The following is a 13798-nucleotide window of genomic DNA, read 5'->3' as shown; positions in this document are numbered from 1 at the left end:
AAATTCAAAACGCATTGGGAAAAATAAATCTATGGAACAGCTCATTTCCTCTCCCAGACTGGCTTCTGTGTGATCGTCTGTGACTGCAGCTGCTCCGATGAGGTTTTTCAACCTGTGGGGTTATAATGACCTGCCAGGTGCTAAGCACGACAGAAAAGAAAGGGAAAATTCTCTGCATCAGGCAGTGGAGCCTCTCAGTAGTGTCCCAAAGGTCTAGCAGGGATGGATGGAATTTGAGGGGTCCCAGTACAGCCCCTCTGTGTTGTTCCTCTGGAGCTGACACTTCCCAGCATCCCCGACCAGGCTTTGGGAGTCCCAAGCACAGGCCCCCTGGCACATGCCACTGCTTCTTCAAGTCCCCTTTAAGCAGGATTATTTTTTTGGGGGGTACGAGCACCCAAAGCCAGCAGAACTGGCCTCAACCACTTTTGGTGGGATCTCTTCTTCACCAAACTCCCACTGTGAAAACCCAGCCTAAGGCTCAGCTCCCCATCCCCTCAATCTCTCCAAGGAACTGGGCTTGGATTTGCCAGTAGAGCTGGGCAGAAATGCTGTTGTCCTTATTGGCTATCCCAATTGCAGTGATTGCTGAAGAAACAATTGAAAGAAATTAAAGGAATGAGGAGAAATTAAATAAGAGCTGACAGCTCCAACCAAGGGATGCTCAAACCCTTTATCAATGATTTGCTTTAATTAACCAACTCCAACAAAGTCATTAACACCACGTTGATATAGTAGGATTCTTTTTAATTGAGTTATAGATAAATATTGCTGAATGTAAAAACCTTTCTAAAGCCAGAAACTCTTTTAAGAGATATACAGGGCACAGCTGCAGAGAGAATCTGGGGATTCAAGGCAAAAACCCCAAAGTTTGCAGTCTTTAGCATCTTCCACTATTTCATCATTGACTGTAAACACTGAGGCTTCAGCCTCAGGAAGACACAGTCAGATATCTTGGTCTCACCTCAGCCTTTCAGCAGGTATAGTCTTCAGGGAGAGAGAAGAAAATGGGTCGGAACGGACAGCCTACTTCCAGAAAATCAGCATAATTCATAAATCATTAAGCAGAGCTGTAAGAACTTCCCCAAAGGTTCATTTCCCTGCAGACTGAGGGCTCCAAGTTGAAGCACAGGCTGGACCTGCCATGGACAGACTACAGAAACCTTAGAAGTAAAAGCTATTCAGCCAATTCCATAAAACATTCCAAAATCAGGCTCCCAGGATGCAACCATCTTTTCTCTCACCTTCAGACATCCAGAATGAGGTCTATTGCTCTTAAGCAGCATTCAAAAACTTGTTAGAGCAGAAACTGCCCCACAAATGACACTGCAGTAATGGAAGCTCCTCTGGCAGGTCTGTCAATAACAAAATGTTTCAGTTACCTGTACAGAAAAGGATGTAAGACCCATCACAACAGGCTGAACTGGAGCACTACTTCAAAACAGGGCAGTGAAGGTGGAGGGCAGAAGCTTTTCCAAGAGAAGCAGTGCCTACCAATGGGGTAGAATGAGGAAATTAATTCAGAGTTTTTGGAGAAAACTTTTTAAAGCTCACAGTAGTAAAGCCAAGTAGTGTTGGGTAACAAAGGAAAAAAAAAAACAAAACCAAAACCTGAACCACTTTTGGAGATTATTCTTGCTTTATACCACAACTGCTTGCTTTTATTGAAAAACGCTAGGTGCAACACTCATCTGTATGAGAAACACTGACAATTAGTCAAATGCCCAGAAAACCAAACACAACTGAAATACCAGCATTAACACAACAAAACTGCTGAATTAATTGCTCAAATATATAGCAAGCCTTGCTTAAAGGAGTGTCGCCATCAGCCTGGTTTAGTTTCCTCCCTTTGGAGCTGTAAAACAACTGACCTTCAACACCGGCGCAAAAAAAGCCTTTTCTTACATATTTTAGCCCTGAACTTGCAACAAACCCCCACCAAACTAACAATTCACCACATACGGTTATTGAGTCATTCCTGTCTTTGAGCACAAATCAAGCTAAAGCTATGGAGACAAGAAAAAGAAAAGTGACTTCATGCTGTTCTTTTGGAAATTACAGAATCACAGGGAGGTTTTTCATTTGCTTAGGAAAATGCATACCCAGTTTAGTAGATACTGAATAGCAGGGAAGGCAGGAGATAAATGCTTTGGTTTCAGAGACAAAAATTTAAATAAACCTTTCTATTAAACCACAAGTCTACAGGACTGGTCAGAAGACTTTATTAAGAAAACCTCTGGTGTATCATCTTCAGGGACAGAAGAGGTTCTCCTTGGCTGGGACACAGCCTCGGTCAGCACTGCTCCCCCACAGGACAGGCCACCCACGGCTTTCAGCTCTCTCACAGCCTTTGAAATGTTCCCACAGATTCCAGAGGATTACAGGGCCAAGTTTCACGTTCGCCTTTCTCCCACAGTTCAAGATGTATTTCCTCTCAGACCTGCCTGTGCAGAGTAGCCACACGGGACTCAATCGTGGTCAGTCTTGTCTCCAGAGCATTCAGTATCATATCTACCTGCAAAAGAACCAGGGAAAGGCACTTGGTTACACACAGAATTTGACAACTCAAAGAGCATGTGTGGACGTCGGAAAGAGCTCAAATCTGATCTCACATCACCAATTCTTTTCATATGATTCTTTCCCTGCTACTTTCATCCTTTGAAAGCTTACCCAGCTCTAACATTGACTGTCCACACAGTAACTTTTGCCAGCTTTGGTAAGCGTCAAAGCCACACACTCAGCGTTTGCTGGACAACCTTCAGCTTCCTTACCCTATTTTGTCCCAACTCTTCCTACCTGCAGTCTCAAGATTTTCGGAGAGCAAAACATCAACCTGATTTATGATGTAGTATTTCAAGACAAAATTACAGCAAAAGCATTTAGTCCATTTCCATAAAAGGCAGAAGAAACATGACTAAAAGTGAACTGAAGATGTGGAGAAGTGAATCAGAACTAGCTAGAAACAATATATCAAATTACTGAGACATAAATAGGAACCTAATATTGTGCTTGATAAACAGAAAATGCTAATTACCATGAAAATTGAAGGGAAAGTGACTGAAAATCTTGTGTAACACAAGACACCAGTGACATGAAGCAGTCCAGGACATGTTACAATGCACTGAATTGCTATGGGTGAAATAAGCTGTTCTGCAGAAACTATTGAAGCATATTAAGGTTTTACAGAGGTAATGTAAACAAAGAATGATATAAGGTTAAATCTCACCTTTTGCAGCACCTCTTGCAAGACAGCTCGACTTTCAAGAGTAAGCGGTTCCTCGTGAAGATCAGCTTGCTTCTCTGGGCTTCCTAAAATATAGCTGAGATGCCACAGTTCAAATCATGCACTTCCCACAAAAATCCAAACATGGCACTCCTCCAGAACCCTGAGAGACAGCCATGGATTGTGGGGCTACAGGATACAGTGAAAAATTGCACAGACACCGAGAACACTGCAGCGCTGGCTGGGAGAAGCAGCATTACTCTCCAAGAAAGTGCTATAGGCTGCAACCAGGTTAGTGCTTTAGAGAATTTTACTACCATGGAAAAAACAAAGTATCATAGCTGTGGAATGAAGAAAAAACCCCAAAACCACTGTCCAGAGTGTTGGAGTCTGGAATACAGAGTGTGTGCCCTTGTTTCTGATACTTAGTTATAAGATCCAGAAAAACACTGAATTTCATATAATATGAAATTCATGAGCATGTTGTCATGGTGATACATGAAAACAAATGTTAAAGTTAGATGGGAAAAGCTAAAGGTGTAAGTGTGTAGATTAGAGAGTTTTCTTAAATCACTGGGTGAAAAAGTTAGTTTAGAGAACAGGAGACAGGATGGAGGATTTACAGTGCTGTCTCTTGTCCCTTCTTCTTTCTTCTTCATGTTCTTCTCATAGAGGTTTTTGGGTAGTAGTAAGTGATTGGATAGAGAATGCCACAGTGCAGCACAGAGGTGATGGGTCATTGGGTCATTAAGAAAAATAATATACGTGTCTATTGTTAATTGGGTAAAAAGAGGTATAAAGATAAAAGAACTGCGTATTTGGGGGCCATTCTGTGCATCAGACACGAGGTGTGCCACGAGGCCTTGTTTGTACCATCAGAAGAAAGAAATGTACCAGATTGCAAAGATTAACCTTGTGTAGCCAGCCTGGAGAGACCTGTCAAGCTTTGTGATGACCTTTTAATAAACACGAGAAACAAGATTCTAACGAGCTCGAGAATTTTCTTCAAATCAAAAGAACTGAGATCAGCAGGGCTCCCCACGAGGGAGGATCCCAAAAGAATTCAGTCCAAAGGAGGCTAAGAAATCCGGGAAGAGACAGAAAAATACAGACGAGATACAGCAGAAACAGAGAAACAGAAAAAAGAGTTTTTAAAGAAAAGTTGCACAGAGTGCAAGGGTGAACATTCACAGCAATACAGCAAAATGAATGGGAACTTCAAAAAAAACCAGAAGACATTAAAAAAAGAGACAGTAAAACTAGTCCAGATGAACAATCACTGTCTATTAGAACAATGCTTGCATAAAAGAATTCTGGCATGGGGCCTTAATTCAGGATATAGTTACTGAAGAATACTTTAAGACCACTTTAAAGTGCTATAAGCCAACTAAACCCAAGCATGCTTTCATTTTCTAGGCAGATTTTAAGACAGCTGAGTGAGCGTCTCAAGCACAGACTCAGTTCTCAGATTTGCCTTCGCCCACCTTAGCAAGGACAGAGCAGATGTGGCCAGTACAGGTCAGAGCCATGCCAAGTTCTGCCCGAGCCCCTCTGGCCACACTTACTGCTGATAATGCTGACTCCTAACTAACTAACTGCTAACTCCAAGTTCCAGGCCTACTTGGAACTTGGTTTCTCTGCTCTTCCAATCAAATGAGAAGGAATCCTCCTGTGCCCTGGACCCGGTGATATTTTCTTGGCTGGAATGCAATTTCTCATACAAAAGTCAGACCTGGTTGTTTTGTTTTGCTTTGCTTTTTTTTCCTAGGATTTGCCTTACACAGGTGATTTTCCTCACAAGTGAGCACTATGATAACAACAGCAGCAATACAGAAAACCACTCTGGGACAGAACAGCAGAAAAAAACTACCTCTAGACTTTGAGGAGTGGCCTGAGTTCGATGCCTGGCTCGTGAAGTGAAGCTGGCAGGCTGACCCATAAACATTCTGCATTTACCTTTCAATAGAGTCGATACTGAAACAAAACAAATCTCTTTTGTAGTCGAGATGCCTTGGGGTGCACCTGTAGATGCTGCCAAGTGTCCTCGAGCAGCCAGAGCAGAACAAGGTTTCTACCACGCTGTAAGTAAGAAATAACATTTCTTCAGAAGAAAATAAAAGGAAGCACCTCTCTCCATCCATTTTCTAAAAATAATCATGCATTACAATTTTTTAAAGCATTCATTCTTGCTTTGTGCAGTGTAAATTACGAGCATTCATCTTTCAGCCTGAGTTTGCAACAGCCCCTCAGGCTGACTGACCTCAGCAAGACCATGAGAATCACTAAATTGTGGAAGGGACCTTAAAGCTCATCCCATTCCACCCCCTGCCATAAGCGGGAACACCTCCCACTGTCCCAGGGTGCTCCAAACCCTGTTCAACCCGGCCATGGACACTTCCAGGGATCCAGGGGCAGCCACAGCTTCTCTGGGCAACCTGTGCCAGGACCTCTGCACCCTCACAGAGAAGGATTTCTTCCTGATATTTCATCTAAACCCGCCTTCCTTCATCCTAAGGCCATTCCCCTTGTCTGTCACGACACGTCCTTGCGAGAAATCCCTCTCCCTTAGGCTATAAGCCGCTTGCACAGACCGCCCCAAAGAAGAGTTCCAGGGGCTCTCGGGGGCACACGAGCACTCCGGGCCCTTTACCGGCCTTGTCCTCAGCGCCTTTCCCGGGAACCCCCGACTCCCCCGGGACTGTGCCCAGCCAGCACCGGCGCTCACCATCCGCACTCGCCGGGGAGCTTGGAGACCTTCCGCTCCGGGTCCACGGCGACGCTGCCGGCCGCACCTGCAGCGGGAGGGAGGGAGGGAGGGAAGGAAGGAGGGAGGGAGGGATGGCGGCAGTGACCGCAGTGACGCGCCGCTGTGGCAGGGCTGGCACTCACTGCGCAGCAGGATGCAGCCGCTCTCCTCGTCATTGACCACCCAGCTCGAGGTGTCGCCCACGGGCCGCCTGCAGCCGGAGCACATGAACACCATGGGCATGGGGGCCGCGCCCGCCCGCCGCTCTCGCTGCTGCTGCTCGGGCCGGCCGCCGCCCGGCTCCAGCAGCGACAGCGAGTTCTCCAGCTCCGGGCACAGCTCCATCGTGTCCCGCCTGCCTGACGAGGGACCGGCAGCGGCCCCCGACACCACCTTCGAATCGCCCGCCGAGGAAGCGGCAGTGACGACGGGACCGCCCCGGAACTGCTCCTGGGGCCCGCCCGCCCCGTCGAGGGCCGGCTCCGAAGGCGGCCCCGCGTGTCGAGGGCGTTTCGAGCTCGTAAGGTCATGGAATCAATGGAAAGGATGTGGTTATTCCAGTACATCCTTTTCTTATGAAGCGTTTTATCAAGTCACGCCTAATTCAGAGAGCCTCCTGAGGCGGCAGGGACCCACAAGGATCATCCAGGGCAGCCCCTGGCCCTGCCCAGGCCCCGCAACAACCCCACCCTGCATCCCTGGAGCGCCGTCCAAAGGCTCACGGAGCTCCGGCAGCCTCGGCTCCGTGCCCATTCCCTGGGGAGCCTGGGCAGTGCCAGCACCCTCCGGGGAAGAACCTTTCCCTTATCTCCGACATGAACACCCCCTGGCAGAGCTCCAGCCCTTCCCTGGGTGCTGTCCCTGTCCAGGGAACGGACCGGAGCTGCCTCTCGGGAGGAGCTGCAGCCCCCGTGAGCTCTAACCTCAGTCTCCTCCAGGCTGAATAGGCCAAATGCCCTCAACCACTCCTGGTGCGGCCCCTCCACACACCAGCCCTTTCCATCCAGATACATTCAGAAATGTTTTTCAGCCCAGCTGTGCTCAGTAGCTCCCAGGAATAGTGCGTTGCTCTGAGAGAAGGGTTTGTGACCCAGCTGGCACTTTGTCTACCCTGTCCCTGGGTTATGGGACACCCATCTCACTTGAAAACACGCTGAGGAGTAACATGAGTGTCCGTCAATGTTATAAATTGTCGTGACAAAATAGAAGGGACAATTTATATAATAATTAATGAAAGCCAATTTTTATTAACTCAGCAAGCAGTAAAGCAAGCAAAAACCCAGCTGGGGGTGAGCCGGAGGACACTTCCTATTAAGTGTCCCGCACATGGCACGCGCCTTGGCTGAGGAGGTTCCCTTTTTTATACAGTCCCTGCATCTGTGTCTTCCCGGATCGCATCAGCGCCTGCGCCTCCTGTTGCTAAGGGGTCTTCCTCTGCTTCTTGATGGTCGTGGGTAGGCAATTTTCCTTAATAAGGAGATGTTCTACTTCCCCTTTGTACAGTCGGATAGCATTTTCTTGCCTTCACAGCCGGCTATGTGGTCATTGTGGTTAGGCGTTTCTGCAATGTTAGCTTTTTAAAACAACCTTAGCAATCATATTTTATTTTAGTAATAATATTAAATTTGATTAACAAATAATAAAGATTTATTAGAGTGAAGAAGTGAGGACTGCATTTTCAGGGCTGCTCTTACATCTCTGCCAGACATTAATGTTCATTGCCACTAGCTTTTTTCAGTCCCGAGGCAGTCCTTAAGCTGCAGGACCCCGGAGTGATTGGCACAGGCGTCAGTTGTGCAATTCTCTTTCTGAGGGCACTGAAGTACAGCGAAGCAAAGTAGTGGGTCGGAGTTCTGAGCTGGCTTGAAAGGCACCACTGACATGACTAACAGAACAAACTCCTCTGAGTATTTCTGGTCTTACGAATATTACTGGGATTACATAGATCCAATTCCAGTAGATGGAAGCAAGTTGAAGGTTAATAAATGTAAGTATTGTGGAGGAGTAGCTGCTAATCTATCTAGCACAGGGAAATTGTTGCATAGCTTGCCTCAGTGACCTGTCTTACATTTAATGAATTTTAGGCCCTATGATTAAAGTCGTCCTAATTTTGTCCACTTCAAGGTCATTTTTGTCTTGGGATGAAACAGCTCCAGCCGCTGCCCCGGCAGAGATCATGGGACCATCCACAAGACCTGGGCGGGATTTTAACTTTTTCGCTACCCAGATGAGACCTGCAGATTTAATCCTTTTTCCAGAGAAGAAAGTGAAAGTGATCAACATGTAGAGAGACAACATGAACTATCAGAGTTAGTAAAAAAAAAAAAAAAAATTAAGCTTCAGATAAGAAGAGAAAAAGGAGATGCCTTAATAAGCTGAAATATTCTTTGGTTAAAGCTATAGAAATGGACAATAATGTTCTGAAAAAACTCATTTAATTCATAAAAGTATTTTGGAGAGAATGAAGTATTTCAAAGTGTGGATCTGAGCAAAGGTAATTCATTGCTGAAGCTGAGCAGATAGTGAAGTAGTTGTGATCTCATAAAATGCTGGAACAGAAAAAGAGAAGTGAGAGTTGATAGAGACACTTTACCCCTAAGAAAAAGCAAGAAAATCTCTGTTCCCAGAAATGATCACAGAGATAGAGCAAAAGAACCTTTGCCTTTGAATAACTCATCTTTGAAATGACACCCCATGGCCGATAAACACACCTCAGAGTGGTGTGAAATGGGAGGAAAGGAGTGATGGCAGAGTTTTCCAGGCAGCTGGCATCAGAAAAATAGAAAACGATGAGAAAAGAGTTTTCTTGTGAAAAACTCTCTATAGAATGACAAAAGAGAACTTCTTTTTCTCTACAAAGACTGATGAAAAGTCTACTATATAGTTGGGACTGCTTTAACCACCAAGTTTTTTCTCTATGTTGTCAATTAGACAAATGAATGGTTGGGTGGTAGGGAAAAACGGTTTCTGGAAGTTTTATTCTGGTTTCTTATCCTTGTAGTTTTGTTAATAAACTTTCTTTATTCCTTTAATGTTTTAAGCCTGTTTTGTCCTTCTCCTAATCCCTGTCTCACAGTAAGAAAATGAGTATGTTTTCTAGTGATTTTTTTAGCTAGTGCTTTAAAACCATGACACCTGTGTTACTTGTTCTGTTGAGTAATCCAGGGTGACAAAAATGCTTCCCACCGGGTTATGTTATACTCAGAGTGTCATTAAATATCAGTGTTATTTTCAGATATTAGAGCTATTGCTCTTGTATTCCTTTGAAAAGTAATAGAATTTAAAGTCATAGAAAATGAGGTAGTTTTAGCAGGACTATGGAGTGTACTGAGACTACCTTATCTGCTTTATTTACATAGCACACACAAACACTGTTTTTGTTTTCCCATTTAACAAAATGGGATGAGAAACAAAACTAAGATTTCTTGATTTATCCTGATCAGACTCCAGTGACATTTCTGTCAAAGAATTCATTTTGCACGAGCTTTTGTTTTTTTCTCTGACTGGTGCTGTGAGACAAGTTGTGACTATCTCAGAGGTGCATTGTTTATGCTAGAATATTTTGTGTCAGATTAATTGCAGTTATGCAGCTTTTCAGAAATTCAGTGCAGAACAGTTTACTGATGGGGTGGAGAGAATATTTTACTTATTTCTACACTATGTCTCAGTGAATACTGCAGATGTGTAAACTTGAAATAGTGCATGTTGCAGGGAGAGTGGGAGCTTCAGACAAAGTTTACTAAAGAAGCTGTCTGAGGGGTAGATTGTGTTAAATACACAATCCTTTGTGTATTTAACCACCTTCACAGAAAAGGATTTAAATGAAGGTAAATCCTTTCTTAGCCTCAGATTGTTAGCAACAGCTTAATATTAAGTAAGCGCTTTGTCCTGTGAGTTATAACGATGGTAAATCAGATATATTTATATAAAAATTAATTATTTATTAAGACAAATGAACAGACATAACAGTGTTATAAATGAAATTAGAATTTTGACAACTAGGTCCCTTGGGTTAATGGCAGTTTAATTAAAAATAAATACAATTTAGTGAATTGAATAGCAATTTGGTATAAAAGAATACAGTTTAGGAAAAAAATATAATTTAGCAAAAAATTAAAATTTATATATATAATCTGCCAGTAATGTAGTATGATTAAAGCATAAGCAAAACTGACTGGGGTACAAGGAGGGCTTGTTACCTTATCTCACATACAAAACCGACTGGGGTACGGAGGCTTCCCACCCTGCCTCACGTACAGAACAAAGCACTTCAAGCTAAACTTATATACTGAATGCTTATACATATTCATTAATGTTTCCCATAAGTTTCCTCCTATTTCCGATTTTTCTGACTTAACATCTCTTTTCTTCATGGCACATGCCTCACTTGTTAGGGGGTCTTCAGTCTTCTTTTGGTGGTCTTTGGACAAAGGCTTACACTCATCCTCGCTGTCCTCTGGATGGCCTCACAGGTTTGTGTGTGCGTACTAAGCGTTGTGCTATGTAAGCCCACTAATTAGTCTTACATTTAATGAATTTTAGGCCCTATGCCTAAAGTCATTCTAATTTTGTCCATTTCAAGGTCATTTTCATCTTGGGACATCACTTACCTTCCCAACTTCATCCTGTACCTTAATTTTAACATGTAACATCTGTAAAAAGGTACATCTGCCTTGTAACACTGATTCTTTTGATTGTTTCTAATAATAACTTTCCAAATAGTTACAATTTAGTTAGCACTAATCAATTCCATTTATTACAAAACTAAAGGAACTATTAGTAGATTATAGCATCACTTAGAACAGTGCACTGTATCAAGGTACCTATATTAAAGCTAGGAAAAGAAGTAATATTCATTAGAAGTCAAATGTAATTACCTGCTGAAATGGCGATGATGTGCACAGATTCCTTCACTCAACCCCTGGTGAGTAACTGTGAAATTGTCTCTGCTCACGGGAGAAACTCCACAGGTTTCCAGGAAAATGTATAGAGGATTTCTGCTTTGTGGTAATTTGCTGTGGCTTTTATAGTTGTAAAGTAAATGGCTGACACTCAGAAATTCAGTTTATCTTCCAGATCTCACTTCAGAAGGAAGATGTTTATTAGTAGTTGAGGGTGTAAACCTTGGTGCCAAAATGGTGCCAAAATGACTCGCTACAAGACAGCTTGTCCTGCGGACTGGTTAACAGACAATAGATAAGTTTCAGTGGGGGGGTAAGATGCCCTGCTAGCATGCAATAGCTTTTTATATTTACCTACAAGCCAGTCCAAGTAGGTTTGCATTACTTCTAATGGAATGATTAATATAGATGCCAAATTCTGTACTCCTAGAAGGGATGACACAGCCACCTGTGTTTGCATCAATAACTCGAGGGAAAGTGCAAAATGCTCAGGGATGGTCAGTTTATCTCAGACAAATTTGTGTACCTTATTTGTCTGTGCATTTAATCCCGACCACAACTAAGCAGCAGAACAAACTTTGGAGAGCAGTTCTTGATTCTTCATTTTTGGATGTCCTTAAATTAGAAAATAATCATATTCAACTAAAGTTATCTCCAGAAATACAAACACAGAAGCAACAAGGTTACATTTTAAAACCCTACATAATGCTGAAGTGTAAGCAAGATAAACTGTAGTGGCAGCTTCAGAATTTGTACTTGCTTTCTCAAGCACTGTGGTGGTGGTGTTCGTGTCTGCATGACTCTCACTTAAAATAACCATGCAGGAACATCTTTTATATGAAAACCCATGCCAGGATATTCTGTATTCTGGCCTTTAATCTTTGCCAACCAGGTAGATTCTCCCTGTGTGATGAGGAAGCTGCAGTCCTTTGGAGCCACCTGGCCTGGTTTTGCTGCCCTCCTGAAGCAGGGAAGGCACATGCCTGTGTCACAAGGCTTGTGGTCTCTGCAAGAGTTCTGCTGCACTGCCTATACAAAGACTGTGATGCCCAGTGCCAATGCCTCCTTTCAATTCCTGTCTTCTTGGGCAGGAAGCCTTTGGGAGAAATGTTTGGGTTGGCAGCTTGCTCTTTGCTGTGTGATTTGTACAGAACTCAGCTCCACACATCTGCAATGTTTTGGGTTGTGGCCACTCTAGAAGCTGCAAGATTGTTGTAGTTGATAGCTTGAAATATATCTTTTCCCCTTTTTTAGTTGTGATTCCCCCCCAGCTTCTCTTTCTCCCAATTGTTTACCTGGCGTCAAGTTACCATGGTTACTGAAGTTTCTCTCCTCAGCCTCACGGCGAGAGGCCGGATAGAGTAAAGAGAGGACCCCGCTGGCATTTCCAGCTGCTTGAAGTTTCTTTAGCCCAGGAAAGCACGGGGTTGGGAGAAGAGAACTCTTCTTTCCTACACGGAAGTTTGTAACTTTTTCCTGTCCCAGAATGCCTGTGAGCTATGGAAGCTGAGAGGGCATGCTTACCTTGCCTTCCCTTTCTTTCCCCCCTGTGTTGCCAGGAAACCAAGCCCCCCCTCTCTCCTCCTCTGCCCCTCTGTGGAGAATACTCCTACACCTTTGTGGGCATTTGAAGAAGTTGGTGTCTGTTATTTCTTACCTTGGTGTGTGTAACCTTGATTTGGAGAAAGTTTGTAAGATGTACTAACTGCGAAAAATAATTGGTTCTCTCTCTGATGTTCCCTCCCTCCGAGAAACCCTGTTAAAAGAGACCCCCCAGACCCCAAATCCTTTGTCTCTCGTTCTTTGGATTCCCCTTCACAGAAATAAACTGTGGAATGCAAACCAGAGAGAGAGTCCCCCCCTGATTTCTTTACTCGCTCTATAGACTTGGATTCTTGAAGAAAATCAGTGAACCCCACAAACATATGCTGGCTCGAAACTCGAGTGAAGAGAAACCTCATCACTGAGCGAGCCGGGCCACACTCGAGAAGGCTGAGTCACAAGATCTCTATTTGGAAATCCCATCTAAGCTGCAGCAGGCCAGAACTGGACTCAAGGACAGTTTATCTCCATCCTGACCCTTTAATTTTGAAGTTTCACTGGAAATAACAGACTGCTGCAGATCTGATTTTGGGCTCTTAGTGGTGCCTTCTCTGGTCTTCCTAAATGAAGATCGTTGCCTGCCCCTCTGATTATACTTACATTCCTACTCCTTATGTTGCAGAGAATTTGTGTTTCATTCAAATAACTTTTCTTTAAAATATACCCAAGCCTTAATAGTCTATTTCTCTTTAGTAAAGAAACAGCTGTTTTCTTTTGCCATATGAATCCTGAATATTTTGATTTGCTTCCATACATATTTTGATTGTTCTATACTGTTATTCTTTTTCACTGTGTCCTTGACAGATTGAATGTGACTGTTTAAATTGCATTTTGTGTATATACTTGTTCATCATCCTTTATTCAATTTTAACAATCTGAAATGCTGCTGGAAATTATTCTAGTTCTCATATGTCCTAATTGCTGAACACAGTAATTGTGATGGGAGCTCCTGGAGACTGTCTTGTGTGTTACAGCCTTATGGGAATGTGTGATGAATGGAGGTTTGCCCTTTTACAATACTTTCATTACTTTCTTTATTTTCCTCGCTGTTGTTGATTCTTTACAAATGCTCAGCAGACCAAAAATGCCAAGTTTTAAAGCATTTAATTAGTGTTTGAGGCATGGGTACACAGAACAGGAAATCAAGGACATGTTTGGGTGTATTTAAGCATGCATTTTCTTATAACCATCTCAAACCCCTTCAGTCCTTCTTGTATTTGCATATTTGGAATAATCATTTTGTAATAGTGTCTTGACCATCTTTTCATGATCCGGGTCTGTAGAAAACTATGACTAATGGTTCTTATTCCTCTTACCACTCCTTAA

The 13798-nt window shown here is 43.3% G+C and overlaps 1 protein-coding gene across 2 annotated transcripts; it reads right to left on the bottom strand.

Annotated features, from left to right (window-relative positions):
* Positions 1 to 779: 779 nt before the first annotated feature.
* On the bottom strand, positions 780 to 6392 carry LOC102109210 (protein Mis18-alpha-like). 2 transcript variants are annotated; one of them, XR_015772504.1, is made up of 6 exons: positions 6113 to 6392; positions 5949 to 6015; positions 5180 to 5302; positions 3227 to 3320; positions 1245 to 2515; positions 780 to 1153 (listed from the first exon to the last, which is right to left on the bottom strand). XR_015772504.1 is itself a non-coding variant. In XM_005533418.3 (5 exons), the coding sequence occupies exons 1-5, from the start codon at positions 6312 to 6314 to the stop codon at positions 2435 to 2437; spliced, it is 567 nt and encodes a 188-aa protein (XP_005533475.3). In that variant the 5' UTR covers positions 6315 to 6392; the 3' UTR covers positions 780 to 2434. The 2 variants fall into 2 exon arrangements, 1 of the variants encoding a protein (XP_005533475.3); XM_005533418.3 differs by having other exon boundaries at positions 780 to 2515.
* Positions 6393 to 13798: the final 7406 nt, after the last annotated feature.

Source organism: Pseudopodoces humilis, chromosome 5 (assembly GCF_049639895.1).
Source record: "Pseudopodoces humilis isolate 2021_Gansu_Grassland_sample_001 chromosome 5, ASM4963989v1, whole genome shotgun sequence".
Taxonomy (NCBI): Eukaryota; Metazoa; Chordata; class Aves; order Passeriformes; family Paridae; genus Pseudopodoces; species Pseudopodoces humilis.
Note: the sequence above shows the minus strand (reverse complement) of the source record. Positions and strands in the feature narration are given on the sequence as shown.